The 18010-nt window shown below is 37.8% G+C and overlaps 1 protein-coding gene across 1 annotated transcript; it reads left to right on the top strand.

The window, feature by feature from the left end:
• Positions 1–2790: 2790 nt before the first annotated feature.
• LOC145764562 (hepatocyte growth factor receptor-like) lies at positions 2791–17996 on the top strand. Its single transcript, XM_082576187.1, has 10 exons — positions 2791–2886; positions 4165–4390; positions 4743–4949; positions 8596–8792; positions 9788–9897; positions 10209–10368; positions 11976–12112; positions 13802–14023; positions 14465–14614; positions 16197–17996. Exons 1-10 carry the CDS (start codon positions 2794–2796, stop codon positions 16294–16296), a joined length of 1602 nt encoding a protein of 533 aa, XP_082432313.1. The 5' UTR covers positions 2791–2793; the 3' UTR covers positions 16297–17996.
• Positions 17997–18010: the final 14 nt, after the last annotated feature.

The raw sequence follows: 18010 nt of genomic DNA on the forward strand, positions 1-18010 counted from the left end.
TGAACTGTTTTGAATTGATGCTACACCGCATTAAGTGCTTGCAATAGTGACAGCACATTATCGTTCCATCTGGCACAAATTACAATGCCGTCTGGTCAGTAAACATATTCTCCTCTAGGCTTTTTCTGAAAGGTTTCCTTACTGGAGAGAGGACAGGAACCGGTCCTGTTCTCTCTAATTGTACCACATGCTCTGATGTTTTCACTTTTCTCCAGCAAGATCAGTAAGTAGTTGATGGCTTGTGAAAAAAATGTCAAAAAGAATAATATGTTGGTCTTTGCCGGCAACACATGACAGCATTGTCTCAACTACGTGTGCTCCTAAAGGTTCAGCTCTTCTTTCATCTTTATCGCAGTAGATTAGGGATAACCATCGGAGCTACACAACATCCATAACTTGTAACCAAACTTTACTGGCTTTCCTTTTATACATTGTTTTGCACTGTGTAGTCCTCGATAAGGAACCATCGATTCGTCAATGCTTAGTAACTGGTGAAATGAATGTAGCCTACCAAATTGTTGACAATTTGACCTTAGCAGATCTAACAGCGGCAGTACCTTGGCCAGTTTAGACTGAGCTAGATTATGATTGTCAGCCAGGTGCAAGTACGTTTTTATATTGCGGAAACGGTCTCTGCTCATGGTCTTAGAAAATAGCGCGGACACCGTCAATTTCATTGAGAGTTTACGCAGTGCTTTACGCCGTGAAGTATTTAGGCAATTTGCGCTAACGCCGTCAATTTATTTCATTGACGCGTACAACACTGATAGTATGCCAATAAGTTTTCTCATATCAACCTCATCAACTTTGAAGTTTATCCTATTCTTGTCTCTCCTTGTGTATAAGCTTGTTTGCTCTACGAGTAAAGAGAACATGTCATCAGTAAAGAACAGAGAAAATTTCTCAAACATGCTTTCCCTCCATGAGCTTGAACCTTATCGAATGGCTGCAGTTCTTTTGGGTCGCTCAGTGATGTTTTGTCTTTTTTTCGCCATCTGCAAGCTCTTTCCGTTCCTTCGATAGAAGTCATAGAAGTGTTTTCTGCTTAAGATCAAGCTGTGAACATATCAAGCTGTGACAGCATCAAGCTGTGAAAATGTTCTCTTGATAAATATAGTGATAACTTTTTTGAGATAAACTCCGTTATTTGTGTACCACATGTTGCCAACGTTCCCATTTTGGGAACAACGTATAAATTTAATTATGAGAAGAAAAACGTTAAATATAACGAAACAAATGGTAGGGGAAACAAGTTATTAGTATTAATCTCACATAAAAAACGCAAATATTTAAAAAAAAAGTTTGATTTGTGTTTTCGAGAAGCAGTTTTTTTCGAAAGCTGAAAAATATGATTTTTGACTAAATCCATCGCTTTCATAAAGGAACAATTTTGCAAATAATAATTTCTCAACAAATGCATCTGAAACAATAATCATTCAACAACAATATCCAAAACAGAAAATTTTTATATGAAGTCTATGTTAAGCTGTGCGCGACTTCAACTCCATGTTCCCATTTTGGGAACGTTGGCGTGTAAAGGGTTAATGTACACATACTTCTTTTTGGTCTAGGCCTACATTTCAAAGCGAAAGATTATGAAATCATAAATGTGATTGTGCTCATTCCTATAATCCTATATGCCGGGTCAGCTACTATTTGGTGAGTTCCCTATTCGGTGAGAGCCTTTTTCAGAGAGTTCCCTATTCGGTGATTTTTGGAAATTTTGTTTGGAAATTATTGGGTACCTTAGCCTAATTATCATTGCTGCTTTTACATCGTTTTGAAGTCGCTGAACGTTGAAATAAGACCTTAACCTCTAACCCTAAAACGGCAATGATAATTAGGCTACGGTACCCAATAATTTAAAAAAAAAATCACTGAAGAGGAAACTCTCCGAAAAAGGCTCTCACCGAATAGGGAACTCACCAAATCGGACTCACCGAAACGGGCCATTCCGCTATATGCCAGTGTAGTACAAACACTGTAGATATTCTAAGCTCTTTTATTTTTTGGCAACCAAGCATTGCCTACCAAAACTTCTTTCCGGCAGCCAAACTCTTGCGTCGGCTGCCAAAATAGAAAAATCCTTTTAAAATTCGTGTTTTTAAAAGTTTGTTAATTAATATCGTGTTATTGCATTCACTCTGGTAAGAACAACTCAAACAAGGCTCTTAAACATATTGGCAGTTGTGTTTAAATGCACTGCTTCCCAAGTAGGTGTTGAGCTAGTCTTCGAGTTTTTATTGGTCGATGCTCGCACTTATTGCGAGACTTTTATCAGCAATATTTCTTGTCGGTGTGTGAGAGACTTTGCCTTGTTTGTGAAAACATGTTGCAAATTAAAGTGAAGAGAAAAAAGTTTCATGCTAGTGAAGAAAAAAAAGCTTGAAATACGAAAGTGCGTGGAGGAATGTTGGTTTGTAAAAACCAGCAAACAAACGTGGCCTATCGGCACAGTACTTTTGGATACCATGCAGTGATTTCTCGGCAGCTATGGGCACCGGAAAAGACCTATAGTTTTTTTTTTATATGGACTGATTAGTGACTATATGTACAATGCTGTAAATATAGCCACATTTTACTTAAACTCAAGTACAATTTAACCAAAAAATGTTGTTTTTTGTTGTTTTAGTCTAATAAGCTAGCTAAGGTTAAATTATAAAGTTTTTCATGGCAAGTTTTTAATAATATTGGAAAATGACATACCTGGATGATTTCAATGAATCAAAAGAAGAAGCGAATACTTTTTTGACAAGAAAGCTCTTGAAAAACTCATGGCATCACTTTGAGGAAATGCAACAGGGCAACTTGGATCGAGAATGCTTACAAGAAGATTGTAGTTATGAAGAAGCAAGAGAAGTGTTTGAGACAGATGTTGATGGCTTGGTGAGCATGTAGATTACAAATGGAACTTAAAGTCAAAGTTATATTTTTGATGTAGACTGTAAAATTTTCCTTTTGTATTGTTTAAAGTGGCTACGACAGAGGGCATTATAAACATGGCCTCAAGGTGGCCAACCAGCCAGAGCCCAAGAGCCTCATTTTACTGTCCAGTGGTAAAAAGCTGCATCATACACATTAGCACACATGAATATTGAATATTACGGTCTGCTACTATTTGGAGAAGCCAATTTTGAGAAATCCCAATTCAGAAACAGCCTTTTTCGGAGATTTTTACAATCTCACAATTGAATCTGTTTATTCAAAGGAATTAGCTGAAATAGAGGTTAATCAAATAAAGTCTCAGCAAAAATATCGCTATAGCCTAGGTCTATACCTGCAAGATATCAGCTAATTTACATCTACTTCACTGAAACATTAACCTACCCAAATGATTGTTACAAATTCTCTAAATAAACAGAAGCCATCACTGTAGTAGTGTAGTGTATGTTCAAGAAATCACCAAATTGTTTTTCTCCAAAACAGACTGTCTCTGAATCGGATTCTTAGAAACTAACCATTCTGTGAATATCACCCCATCTGTTCCTCACTCACACACATACCTTTGCCCAGCTAGATTTATTGTAAATGTTCCACACAAACAAGAAAATTAAAGAAATTTACAAGACATTGGTTGTTATGCATGTTACCACGATTAGAACGGATGGATGCTTTGATGTAATGTCTTTGAAGGTAGAAAACGCAGACTCATGTTGACCGAAACATTGACAGTAACGGTACTATAGCTTAAGTGGAGCCCATTTAACATTGGGGGTTATTCGGTTATTCCATTGGTGCATTTTTCCATAACTCATTAGTCACTTTCACTTCCCTTAGAACAGGTTTCAGTTGATCCTTTTCACAAAAATCAATCATGTCCGACCGTCCCAGAGCTCACACCTTATTATCACCCCAATAGTAGAAACATTAATCTTGATCATGTCATTTCTTTCTTCAAAATGTGGGGTGCCGAATTCAACCGATTGTGCTGCCAGGGTAGTCAATGTGTGTTGGGCTCAATGCAGTAAGAGAGTATACAAATGCCAACACAAATAGGCGCATTTTTTCTACAATAGGCTACAAATAATTCCATTTTTCTTGAATATGAATATAAACGTATACCGTAATTAAGAATTTTCATGCACTGTATTTGTGAGTCTATTTACAAACACACATCAATGGAAAGAACATCATTCTAAAACAGAGTTTTCTCATGTTTTGCAGAAAAAATTCTGGGATCATTACACTGGACAAACTGACAATGCGAGCATGGACAATCCTGTCGGACTAATTATTGGAATTGTGTTTGGAATCATTGCTTTCATAATAATTCTTATCGTGATATATATTGTGTGGAAAAGAAGAAAGATGAAAAAGGAGATGAAGATGAGGGAAAGCTCCCGGCCTTACACGTCCTATCCTATGATTGCACTCAACACAAATAGAAATGGTATCATAATTGCTTTTTTAATATAATGCTCAACAGCTTTTTGATTTGTTGGTTGAACTTTTGCCAGCACAAACTCAAACTAATTGTTCAAGTTTCTAACATTAATAAATTTTCTACAGAGCTTATAAAATTCTCACTTTTTAATTGGTGTTGGTTGTGTATATTCTGATTATTCTGTACATTTAAGGGTTTACATTAAACAGCTCCATAATAGTGTGCAGTGTTAGTTTTTTAAGTGCTATTGTTTTTTTTTGCAAACTTGGTTCAAGTTGACCTTTTTCATTGCAATTGGTTTACCGGTATATATTCATTTTGTTTGCTCCAGAATATAATTTAATCAAGTCAATTTTAGGATCACCAGCTGGTAACCATTATGAATCACCACTCATCGATAACTTTGATAACGACCTGGCTTTGGGGTTGAGCAAATGTTACATTGAACGTGAACGACTGCAACTAGGAAAAGTCATTACCAGCGGAAACTTTGGCGACGTTTGGGAAGGCAAATTGAAAATGAGAGATAGTTCTGTTGTTGATGTCGCTGTTAAGAGTTTAAAAAGTAAGTTTAAAGTACAGATACCAAACCAGCCAAACGAGTCGTTTGTTTATTGTTGAAACTGTATAAAAATGGTAACTGTTTGGCCTAGTAGGCTATGTCTTTTAATTAAAATGTTCATGCATGTTATCATGAAATAAATTTTGAAAAAAATAGTTGATGTTTCATTGATTTAGTTTTCTCATTGTTATTAAACCAGATTTTAACGTCACAGACTGCTTTCAGTCAAGTTTTGATATCATATCTGTCCATTGAATCCAAACAGTGTCTAACATCAGGGTCTGCTACTATTCGGCGAGTCCGATTCGGCGAGTCCGATTCGACTAGTCCGATTCGGCGAGTTCCCTATTCGGCGAGAGCCCTTTTCGGCGAGTGCCCTATTCGGCGAGTTTTTGAAATTTTTAAAAGGAAATTATCGGGTACCATAGCCTAATTATAACTGCCGTTTTTACATCGTTTTAACATCGCTAAACGTTGAAATCGTGCAGAAAGGAATAAAAATAAAATGTTTGAACTATTAAATTAAAATTCGTCATGTCAGTTCAGTTGTTTTTATTTCTGACCATCATATGAAAAACAATACACGTCAACATAGCAAAGGTAGAAGCGACAAAACGCGAACGTTAAAACGTGCTTGAATTCGTCATGTCAGTTTAGTTGTTTTTATTTCTGATCATGATATCAAAAACAATACACGTCAACATAGCAAAGGTGTAGAAAAAGGTAGAAGCGACAAAACGCGAACGTTAAAACGTGCTTGTGACCGAAGTAAGTTATTGAGTTGAAAGAAATTTGGCACAGTCGCAACACTTTCAGAAAAATTTAAGATATGAAGGAAAAATAAAACAAAGAAAATGTTACAAAAAAAAAAGATCATGTTTATGTCTATAAGTTAGTACTTTTGAGAAGTTAAAATGATTAGTTTGGACCGACAAATGTGTGGCCTACAGCTTGGATTGAAAGGAAATTATCGGGTACCGTAGCCTAGTTATCCCGACCAGCAAAAATTTGTTCCAAGAACACAGTTCATTTTTACATTGTAGTAACAGAATGAAAAGGCTAAACGAATGTGTGGCCTATCGTGTCAACGTCGCTAAACGTTGAAATCGTGTAGAAAAGGGAGCTTTTGCTGACTAGGATACTTTGAAACTGAGAAACATTCACAGAAACCCTACGATTTGTTCCAAGAACCCATTTAGCATAACATTTCATTTGTACATTGATTCAACGTCTGAATACATTATCTTAAAAATGCAACGTATCGTAGGGCTTCTGTAAATGTTTCTCAGTTTCAACGTATCCTAGTCAGCAAAAGCACCCTTTTCTACACGATTTCAACGTTTAGCGACGTTAAAACGATAGGCCACACATTTGGTTAGCCTTTTCATTCTGTTACTACAATGTAAAAATGAACTGTGTTCTTGGAACAAAATTTTGCTGGTCGGGATAACTAGGCTACGGTAGCCTACCCGATAATTTTCTTTCAATCTAAGCTGTAGGAGTGTAGGTCACACATTTGTTGATCCAAACTAATCATTTTAACCATAGACGCCTAAGCCGTGGGGGCCAGGCCCCCACGCATATTTCCGCGTGGGAGCAACTTTTTATGCGGCATTGATACATAAAACAATAGTTGAACTAGCGATCGGCAGCAGGAAAACATTTTTAAATGCAAACCGCAACAGCTTCGCAGTAAATAATCACTAGAACGAGTAGCGATGCTACAATCCCACCCCAGACAAAAAATCTGTCAGTTTTACGTTGATTTAACGTCTGCAGACGTTGATTCAATGTAAAAATGACTGATTTTGCTGCCTGTGACATAGCAAAAATCTACCATTTTGCGTCGATTCAATGTCATCAGATGTTGAATGCACCCAAAAACAACATAATTTGCTACGTTGACGCAGCGTGCGTTTAACTTAATGCGCTTGCAAACAGCCTCCTGTCGCTTTCGAAAGTCGAAACCTCTGCAGAGAATTGTCGCGGCAGTGAATCGGTTGCTGTGAAAATGAACTTGAAGTCTCGGCCCGAGGTTACCACTAACCAACGTAACAAGTGCTGGTACAAACCGCACTGCCCACAGTCGCACAAGCGGCATAATCAACACAACAACGGACTCGCGCAAACTGCATGGCGCACACACGTCCGTTGCCATAGAAACCCGATCAAAGGCGGGGAATATGCGCATCTTTTGTTTGATCTGCAACACGAAAACAAGCGTATTACAGCGAATTGGAACTTGAAAGCTGGTCAGCCATAAGTTGCGATATTGTAGTGAAAAGGGAGCAATGTCAAGTCGAAATCTTAATCAAACGTCTCTCTGTAACTATTTTTCAAGGGCTGTTTACGGATGTCAGCAACTTTTAAATTTATTAAAGGTGACGTGCTGTTGAATTGATGTAAACATGAATGATTTTGCTTTCAACAGGTATATTTTCAAGCATATGATCAAGTTAGTATTTTCATTCCATTCACAGTATACCTTTTAGTAAACCTTTTCGTCTCTTGTTTCATGCTAATAAATCTAGTTCGTTGCTAAACTTTATGTTGCGCTTAGCTTAAAGAGTCGCAGTCCATCAACCGCTAGCCAACGCAGACGCATAGCATGTGTTTTGGTCGAGCTTTGTTTATAATAATTAACGGTAGGTCGAACGTAGCGATAACTCCGAGTGTGGCAATAAAAGCAATCCTAGTGTGACGACATAATTACGTCATCCATCTGCGTGACATTTCGCTGAATTTACGTTGCTGCTGATGAAACACGCTTTCGCCCCCACGGCCAAAAAAATAGTTAGGCGCCTATGATTTTAACTATTCAAAAGTACTAACTTATAGACATAAACATTATTTTTTTTGTAACATTTTCTTTGTTTTATTTTTCCTTCATATCTTAAATTTTTCTGAAGGTGATGCAACCTTGCCAAATTTCTTTTAACTCAATAACTTACTTCGGTCACAAGCACGTTTTAACATTCGCGTTTTGTCGCTTCTACCTTTTTCTACACCTTTGCTATGTTGACGTGAATTGTTTTTGATATCATGATCAGAAATAAAAACAACTAAACTGACATGACGAATTCAAGCACGTTTTAACGTTCGCGTTTTGTCGCTTCTACCTCTGCTATGTTGACGTGTATTGTTTTTGATATGATGGTCAAAAATCAAAATAACTGAACTGACATGACGAATTCAAGCACGTTTTAACGTTCGCGTTTTGTCGCTTCTACCTTTGCTATGTTGAAGTGTATTGTTTTTGATATGATGGTCAAAAATAAAAATAACTGAACTGACATGACAAATTTTAATTTAATAGTTCAAACATTTTATTTTTATTCTTTTCTGCACGATTTCAACGTTTAGCGATGTAAAAACGGCAATTGCAATTAGGCTACGGTACCCGATAATTTCCTTTTAAAAATTTCAAAAACTCGCCGAATAGGGCACTCGCCGAAAAGGGCTCTCGCCGAATAGGGAACTCGCCGAATCGGACTAGTCGAATCGGACTCGCCGAATCGGACTCGCCGAAACGGGCCATTCCGCTAACATCAAGATATTCGTTGTTTTTGTTTATGCACCGTCTGCTCATGAATGTAATTGAACATATTTCTTGTAATAAGCCGATGATCAACTTTTATCTTTTTTTAAGATGTGAGTGAAAAAGAAGATGTTGAAAAGTTCCTCCGGGAAGGAGTAATGATGCGGGGATTAGATCACAAAAATGTGCTCTCGTTGATCGGAGTTTGTGTAGATGGAGAGGTGGAGCATTGCCAAACGTCTCCTCTCATCATCTTACCTTTTATGAAGAACGGAGACCTTAGAACGTTTTTAAGAGATGGAAATAATGTACGTTTGTGGCTAAAATCATGCATCACACAAACTTTGATCTACCCAGCCAGCAAATCAGTCCTTTTACATTGATTCAACGTCAGAAGACATTAAATCAATATAGAAAAGACATGGTTGGCAGGGTAGTTTCAAGGCATAAATATAAGGTAAAATTTTTGTGTTAAAAATCTTTTCAATTTCTTATTTATTTTTAACTAGAGGATAGAACTTTATTCAGCAGCTTTTAATAAACTAGTGGATGTCTTATCGCTACTTCTAAACGTTGTTTTTTAGTATTGATTGTAGAACGTTTACTTCAGGCACGCCTACGTACAATACTCAAACAGTCCAGAATGACTATGCTAATATTTAAACTGCCTTGAAAAGCTTGCTGCTATATGGGGCAGTGAGTTTGTGTTTGCGCGTTGTTTAGCCCAGCTACTCCACTGATACGACTGAAATTAGGTTTTGTTGATATAATTCTTACACTTCACATGTTTACAGTACTTCTCAATAACGGTTGAATCATTGTTTAACTCTTTTTTGTGAAGATTTTCGAGTTTCATTGCCAAGAATTTGGGGCAAGTCGTCTTACATGCAATACCAATTTGTAGCAAAAGGAAATATTTTTTCCCTGTTGTTTTGCTTGAAACAAGGGTTGGGTATTCTGCGATCGACTACAAAAGATATGCTGATATCAATATTTCCTCTTTTGCCGATATCACTTTCAGGTCGAGAAACATAATTATATCGGTACATGTTTCTCCTTATCGTTTTCAACAAAGGTAGTTTTACCTGTTAAATTGTTTACACTCCAAAAGCTTCACATACCCAAACAGCTTCTTCAAAACAACACTCACAAACGGATATATTCTGTCTCAACACTTGTATCAGTCAAATGACTTTTGTAACTTCATGATGTTTTTCACAGGGTGCTTCCAATCGCTAGTTTTTTTTCCTTGAAATTCACACTCTGTTTTGCTTGTGTCTTCATCAAATGATGGTTTTTACAGGTTTTGACTGTTCTGCATTTGGTCAAATTTTGCAAACAAATCGCCCTGGGAATGGAATATCTCGCCGAAAAGAACTTTGTACACCGAGATTTGGCCGCGAGAAACTGCATGTAAGTTTTGGAAAGTTCATCTTGGTCTAAATGTTTTAAAACACCGAATTCACATGAAAACACATTCTTCAAGTCAAACTTAAGCCAAGTTTGCTAAACATTTGCCATTCTTCGGTGCCGTATGACACATATTGCCCATGTTTGATACAATGTGGACTTGAAATTCAGACAGTGAAACACATCCTTACCAACTGCCCCCTTGGTCCATCCCTATGACAATAACGACTTTAAAAGCATCATCAACAGTGCGCAATGGTATCATCAACAATGGTAATTTATGAATGAATGAATTCAACACGGTTTTTACTTAGGGTTGACGAGAACTGGCGCGTTAAAGTTGCTGATTTTGGACTGTCTCGTGACTTGTACGACAGAGATTATTATCGCAGCAGCGTCAAGACACAGCTACCTTTGAAATGGATGCCCCCGGAAAGCATCAAGTATGGACGTTACGATGAAAAAACTGATGCTGTAAGTGAACCAACATGCATGTTTCTGCTAACAAAATCAGCCTTTTTTTGCAGTAATGCAGCAATCAATGTAAAAACGCCACTTGAGATCTATATGGTCATCTGTACTCTCAGGCAGAGCAATATTTTCAGCTGCAGTTAGACGCAACCGTCTTAAAGATATTGCAGCTAACAAAAACGAAAATTCATAGTCTTGTCTGTTTTTTTAAATGTCGGTATCATATTTTTTTTTTTATTTTGATATTTCTAGAAGGTTGAAATTTCTCTGCTGCCCGCTCTAGGCTGTGGTGAAAAAAGTTGTTGTTCATCCATTTGTTTACTTTCAGCAAACTGCATGCATGAGTAGTGAAAGTTTCTGCCTCGTAGCTGCATTGGCAAGACAGTCAATAATGTGCATGAAGGTTGGCTTCCTTTTCTCCCTGTCTATTTATTTCAAAACTTTAACCACCAAGCGTGTATCTGGAATCGAAAAAAAAACAGTTTGCATTACTCCATTTGTAGTCAGTTTACCGGAATAGCCTTTCCGTCGAATGTGATGTGAAAGCAACATTGAATTAACGTTTGTGCGAGTTGAATTAACGTCGAAGCGTGCTTGTCAAGTAGAACAGTTCAATGAACAGAGTCCTTGTTCATTTTCTTTTTGTATGTAAAAGAATATTGAAGCAAGCGTGGGCTGCCTTCTTTCTGAGTCACCGTGTAATTACTTAAAGCAGGTGATTTTTCTCTTGAGCCTGTTGCAACGCGTCTACTTTTTTATGTTGTCTATACGTCTAACGACGTTGAGTGGACGCTTGATAGTGACTGGACAAATTCCACCTCACCGTTTATCCACTTTTCTGGCCAAAGAGTTTTTGTGATATTAAGAAAATGGTTAGGTAGAATTCGGGGTCATATAACGGTATATGGTCGGAAATGTGAAACGCAACAGTGTGAAAATTGTGAAATAGTTTCCTTTTTTACTAACTTCTTAATTTAATGTTTACATAGAGACATGAAATTTGACAAAAAAATGTGTGTGAAAATGGTGAAATAGTTTCCTTTTTTACTAACTTCTTAATTTAATGTTTACATATAGAGACATGAAATTTGACAAAAACTTTGGAAACGCATTTGTTGATGTATGAGATGCACAGTAAATAGATTTATATCAATAAAGTCATTTGCATTGATTTGAGATTCAGTAATCACAATATGGCAATTCGCTTTTCCATTTTTTGGACATTCTTGTCTGATATAAATAAATGAAAAATAACTATAACTTCAAAGAGGTTTTAAGTGCGTTCAACCTACACTAGAGTTCGAAATCAAAATTACATCGGCCTCCAGCCATTATCATACTATACCGGCCGCACGTTGGCAAGACTTGCATAATACAGTATAGGTCGATATGATTTATATCTACACAAAAAGATTATTTGACATTTGGCCTGCATTTAGAATGTCATAAAGTTTAAACTCGTCCATGTTTTTCAATGTTCTTCTCAACCAGCAATAACCTTTGAATGCATGGTCTTTCTGATTTTAAGCTATGACTAGCCACCAATTATGTTACTACACCACAATAAACAAACCAGGATGCTGTAAACTAATTCGTCCAATTACTTTCAGTGGTCGTATGGTATTCTCTGTTGGGAGATCATGACTCGAGGAGCCATTCCATATCCTACAGTACAGGCGGTCGCTATCTTGGAGTACATCACTGATGGAAACAGGATGGACAGACCAGAATGCTGTCCTTATAAACTGTAGGTTTAAGTAATCATTTTTTACCTTGGCGTCTGTTGATGTAACACAACCAGGGATTTAGCAGGACACTTAAAGGCATGTCTGATGGTGGACATTGCCTTTCCATCTACTTAATCTAAACCTTTCTACCACCTGACGTAAGCCTGGATAGATAGGTCCATAAATACAAAGTTATTTTAGTTAAGGTTAAATTTTAATAACCATACACAATTACACATACAGTTCAGAAAACCTTTTCGAAATGTTTTCATTAAATATTCGTGAATAATCTTGGTGTTGTTAAATTTACTTAGACAGCAAAATCCGTCATTTTTACATTGATACAACGTCTGCAGACATGAATTTTGCTGTCCAGAGATACTCAAGCTTGAAAATTAATAATCCGATGACGTTCCCAGACGTTGAATCAACGTCCACACATTGCATTCTCCACAACTAAGCGTCAACCCAAATGACTTAGTTTGTGGATTAGACATTCTTCAACCAATTAAAGGTTATCTGCCTCATACAACCAGCCCGTGGTTAAGATGACGTTATACACACTCCAGACAGCAAAATCGTCATTTTTACATTGATTCAACGCCCGCAGACGTTGTATCAATGCAAAAATGACAGATTTTGCTGTCTGGTTATACATCTAAGATGACCACTGGCTAGGTGCTTTTTTCTCGTTTTATCGGAAAATACCTCAAACTAAGCCTTGAATAACTACCAACACTTGTATGAACATGTCGTGATTAGATAGAGCTAGTATTTACAACATAATCATTTTCTCTTTGTAAAGTTTTTATTTCAGTTGCGTAGTTGTTGTGTGACGTTATTTATACGCTTCGTGACTTTGAGGGGACATCATATGATGAAACATTATCTCAGCTATCCACTGTAGCCCAGTGTCTATACCTTTCGAGATTGGTTTGTTAAGGTTTGCAGGCGTTGAAGCAATGTTAATACTATGTAATTTTGACGCATTGGTTGGAATTCACCTTAGTGACCAATTTAAATCGTTTCGTGGATTCATCAGACCGTGAATTAGAAGTTCTTTCAAAAGTCTGCAATTTGTCTTTGTATCAACTTGCTGCCCTAACGCTCCGCTTTGTCACCTTCAGGCCAAACCGACAAGTTTGATTTTAGATAATCTCTTTATTGCGCCGAGATTGATTTCTCGGAAGAGTGTGTAATTGCCATTTCTTTAAAGTCGTGTAATTTTTCTCGCTGCAATTTCGTTTTTCATCTAGAGCACTTAGAGGCAAATGAAGTTGAATTGCGGAATCCAACATTTGAACTGCGTCAAATGGCCAAGACTGCTGAACAGTGGACACTCTCTTGTGCTATCATCCAAATTCTTTGATCTTTATAAGACTGCTTAGACATAGCCCAAGGAGTGCTCTTATTATTTTCCACTTGATTTTGTACCACGGTTTGGTTAATGGAATTGCGTAGGCAGGAAAGATGTTTTATTGAGGAAATCACTCAATACAACTGACGAAACGTCAACCAAATAAACGTGAACTATGGTTTCATCTCGTCAGGTAAAAGTCTAACCCGTTTAAAACTGATTTCGCTTTTTTTTAATTACATCCAGTCTAGGGCCTGAAATTTGTTTCATGATCAACTTTTATTCCACAGTTCCACACCATCTATAGCATTGCAAACAAATCTGTTTTAACTTTCATCACCTTTTTCTTCAGTTATAAACTGATGAAAAAATGCTGGAAAGATGATCCCGGACACAGACCAACGTTCCGGGAGCTGGTGCGATCGACGGATGACATTCTCCATGAGGCCAAACAGTCCGTGAGGCGTAGGAATGGGGGTTCTGAGGCCAGCTCTTCAATCGCAGGCTCTAGTAGAGGAGGAGGCAATCCTTATGAAAATAGTGAAAAGAGAAACGATGTAGGATCTGCGAAACGGTACGTCAGTTTGCTGTGTATTTAACGTTATATTCACGTAAAAGTTGTCTTTGCTTCATGGCGTTTCAGGGCTTCTTTAAACAGATTTCTACTGGGAGGAAGCAATTTTTACTGTGATTATCCTAATTGCTGGGGGGCTTCGACTCCCAGACTCCACAACACTTTCTCAGAAATCCAATTCGAGTTACATTTTACCTAAAAAAGTGGTTTGGTACAGAACTACAGATAGTTTAACTTTCGTGGTTGCGTGTGTAATAACTTATTCACCGGACCGATAAAAATATTCAACTTGTCAAACTGGACCTTTGTTAAGATTAGTTGAGTAACCCTGGATTAGACTGACCGGCGTTTTCAATAAAAATGTTGATAACGCTGTTCCATATCACGTTAGTGCAAACAGTGTAGTTCGGTTTTCGCGGTGAAAATCGCATTTCCTTGTAGACCCACCCCAAAACCCCGCAACTCTCTGAAGCAAACCAATCGTGCCCGACCCGACGAGCGTGCTTCAGATAATAAAGAAACAGGAAAAAGAGAAAAAATGAAGAGAAACGAACACGAAAGCGGTGACGCCATAGATGAAATTGATTCCAGGTGAGTTGTGTTGTGAAATGAATAGATTGCTGTTAGTTCCCGTTTAGTACTTTTTCATTGTGGAGTTGGGAACATTCCCAGACAGCAAAGTTCGTCATTTTACATTGGTTCAACGTCTGCAGACGCAGAACATACACTGTCAAAATGAGAAATTTTGCAGTCTGGATTGTTCTTTATATGGATGTGGCACTTCAAACTTTGATTTAGTCAATAGTTCCGCCATTTCTGAATATTTTGTTATTGGTCACTTTGGCTTACTCGTGAGTAAAGTCTTAATATCTCCTGCTGTATTAACTGAATGCTTTTACAGGCCTCGAAATTCGTTTTTGTTGACGGCGGACAAACGTGTCCGGTCTGAGCAGCTATCTCGGCGGACAAATTAAGTCTCACGGCAGACACACGAGTTTTAGCGTCGATCGTCATGCTTAATCAGTTTATCTTGATAAATCTTCGCCATTTGAAAAGACCAACGACGTGCGTTTGAAGAGTCAAAGCGCCGTGTAGCTGCTTAATATGCCGCATATCTGATGAACTTCTACCGAACGAGGTTGTGTAGCTTCTTGCGTCACAATGCTCTGGACACGAGTCGGAAAACTTCTACACTAACGCTACTATTTTCTGCTGTGCAAAGTTTCACTAGGATTTTTTTCTTTAAGTTTATTTTTGCGTGTCATGTGAGCGAAAGTGAATTTTCCCTGGACCTTTTTTTTACTTACTATACGTAATACCAAAACTTAACAAATTTTGCTGCATCTTGCTGTAATAGCCTACTCGTATAATCTAATTTTGTAACCAACCTTGGCTTATCAATATTACTCGGAGATCAAAGCCAGACATTGTGACGTAAGACTTGAACTAAGTTGCGCGTGATTGCTGTAGAAAAATCGTACCGTACTCCTATCGATTCTTAGCGAAGAATTCACCTTTGTTACGCTGATTCGATGTCATCAATCGTTGAAGCAACGTAAAAATCGAAAGTTTTCCTGCTTGAATGGAAGCTGAGGATATCGTACAGTATTTTAATTTTCTAGATGCGCGCTAGAATGCGCGAGAAATTATATTCTCGCAAGTCGCAACAATTGTTCGACGTTCGTGCTATGCAATGACGATTTGTATCGCTAGTTCCTATGTTATTTCTCGGCGGACAAATATGACCGATCTAGATGGTACTTCCCGCGGACATCACATGCTGTGACGGCGGACATGACCGCCGTGAATTTCGAAGCCTGCTTTTATTAAGCCTTACCGTCCGTCACTGATAACTATTTGTTCCTTGAACATCTGTCTGAAGCTACATTGTCACGCAAAGTTATCTACGCCAGACCACTGCGTTAGGGTTAGTTTGATATCACCAGGTCTAGCTTATAAAAATAGGGTGATGATTGTCATACGAAAATCCCTTTCGAAACTTTTTTATATTTATCTTGCTGAGAAAATGACCTTTGAAGTGGTAAACCCAAACCGAGCTTTGAACCTGCGATTTCTTGAATCGCCAGTGCACGTAATACTTTGAATTTGAAATATATTTTTAAGGTCCCATTGCCCTTCTGATTATATAATTAACTTTTTTTTCGATTTTCAGTCGGCAACACTCTGTCTCTCATCAGCCCAACACACACCAAGATGTGGAATTGGGCGAGTACAACGACTCGGCTAATCAAGACAGAACAATTTCCGTATAAGCCTGATAATTTCCTGGACAGGCTTTGGTGTCTGGTTTCTGCTCCGGAAACTGCCCTTGTCATTCCAATACTAAGTGCTACTCGAGTGCACATAAACCAAAATCGAAGACATGGTTTAAACTTAAAGGTCGCTAGAGGAAACTTTACCAGACGACTTTTCATAAAAACGCGCTTCGATCATACGTGCCTTCCTTCATATGAAATCATTGGTTTCAACTTGCTTTGGTGACGTTTCCTATGTTGATGCTTCTGTACTTTCGTTTCTTTTTGTTGAGAGACTTGAACATTTTTTTTTCAACTCTATCCCAGTTAAACAACCAAGACCATTGTTCGTAAATCTTTTTCGAGCTCTAAAATTATTCGTTATTTCTTTTCGTTTTAATAGTTGCACACCACCTAAAGTCAAATCTTTAACCACCAGACACCTATCGCATGCACACTACGATTATTTTATATCGCAACGATTGAATCATTGTACAAAACGCCTGATTTGTTGTCTGGTGATGTGCAAAATCAGGGCTGTAGATTGTAGAATCGGGCGAAAAATATGCAATTCCTACTCCTCGATTTATAACTGGCCGACTCCGACTTCAGTGTTGCCGGATTTCTGAGGGTTGCCAGATTTTTTTGATTTTTTTAAAATTTGATTTCACTTGCGTTGCAATCGAAACTAAAATGGCCACTTTCAAACAAACGAACAAGAAACACGTCTATTTTCTGATAAAGTTTTAGAGCGCATTACAGAGAAAAGAAGCAATATTTAAAAAAAAATGCGAGCAAAAATTTAATGTTTATCGTTCAAATTGGAGTCGGCCTTTTTTTAACGACTCCGACTTCACAGCCCTGTGGAAAATTGTGGTGCCTCGATTTGAAAATGTTGATTTTCTTATGATTGACGGTGGTTGTCCTAACATCTTTTACTGTACTGTTAACGATTGTAACCGAGCAATGACTTCGAAGTGTCCGTATTTTTGTATTTTTTTACGTTTAGCCGACATGGGATATGTATCTGAAGTCGTTTGTTTTTGTATATAGGCAATATTAATCGACTTTCTCAAGTATTTTTTGTACCATGAATAATGTTATTGTGAGTTAATTCTGCATCGTTGTATGTGACATCGTTGAATTGTGCTGCCATTGTATTTGATATCAGAAGTCTAGAATTCTCAGGGCCATTGGTCTGAGTTGCTTAACACCAATGCGTATTGCTATGAAATGTGAATGCTATTTGCACTGATCAAAATGTCATGGACGAAGGTGGCACTTTTTTCTTTTAATACAGTACTTGCTACAATGCCGCGCCTACTGCGTCGCTTTTTGTCTAGAAATGATGTTACCACATACAAAGTCACCCATTTTTAAAACTGCCTTGGTGGCCGTAGTTTGCATGAAACGCAGTTGTTGTAACATTTATCATGTCGCAATGCAAAAGGCGAGAGGGAATCGGTCTTTTCAACCGAATCCATGAAGGCGAACGAAGGCGATATATCATGGCTTTTGCAATGACCCAGTAAATCCAGTCTCCAATTCTTGAAATTTACATTTTCTGGATTTCTAGTGCGACTGCGGTGCGTGGTAAAAAATTGTACTTGGTACTTTCAACTGCACCATTCACCCACCGCTCTGTGGTGGCAATCGACGCTGAACGTGCTTTGATATTCCTGTGTCAGTCTAAGCAATAAATTTCGTTTTGCATCCTCTACTGGTTGTAGAT

The sequence above is a fragment of the Aplidium turbinatum genome, chromosome 2 (genome assembly GCF_918807975.1).
Source record: "Aplidium turbinatum chromosome 2, kaAplTurb1.1, whole genome shotgun sequence".
In the NCBI taxonomy this organism is placed as follows: Eukaryota; Metazoa; Chordata; class Ascidiacea; order Aplousobranchia; family Polyclinidae; genus Aplidium; species Aplidium turbinatum.

Bases quoted from the DNA above. Each gene is read 5' to 3' on its own strand.
- LOC145764562 (XM_082576187.1), top strand. From the start codon at position 2,794: ATGCAACAGGGCAACTTGGATCGAGAATGCTTACAAGAAGATTGTAGT. The intron at 8,793-9,787 runs GTACGTTTGTGG...TGGTTTTTACAG, and splicing joins TTTTAAGAGATGGAAATAAT to GTTTTGACTGTTCTGCATTT. The intron at 14,615-16,196 runs GTGAGTTGTGTT...TTCGATTTTCAG, and splicing joins ATAGATGAAATTGATTCCAG to TCGGCAACACTCTGTCTCTC.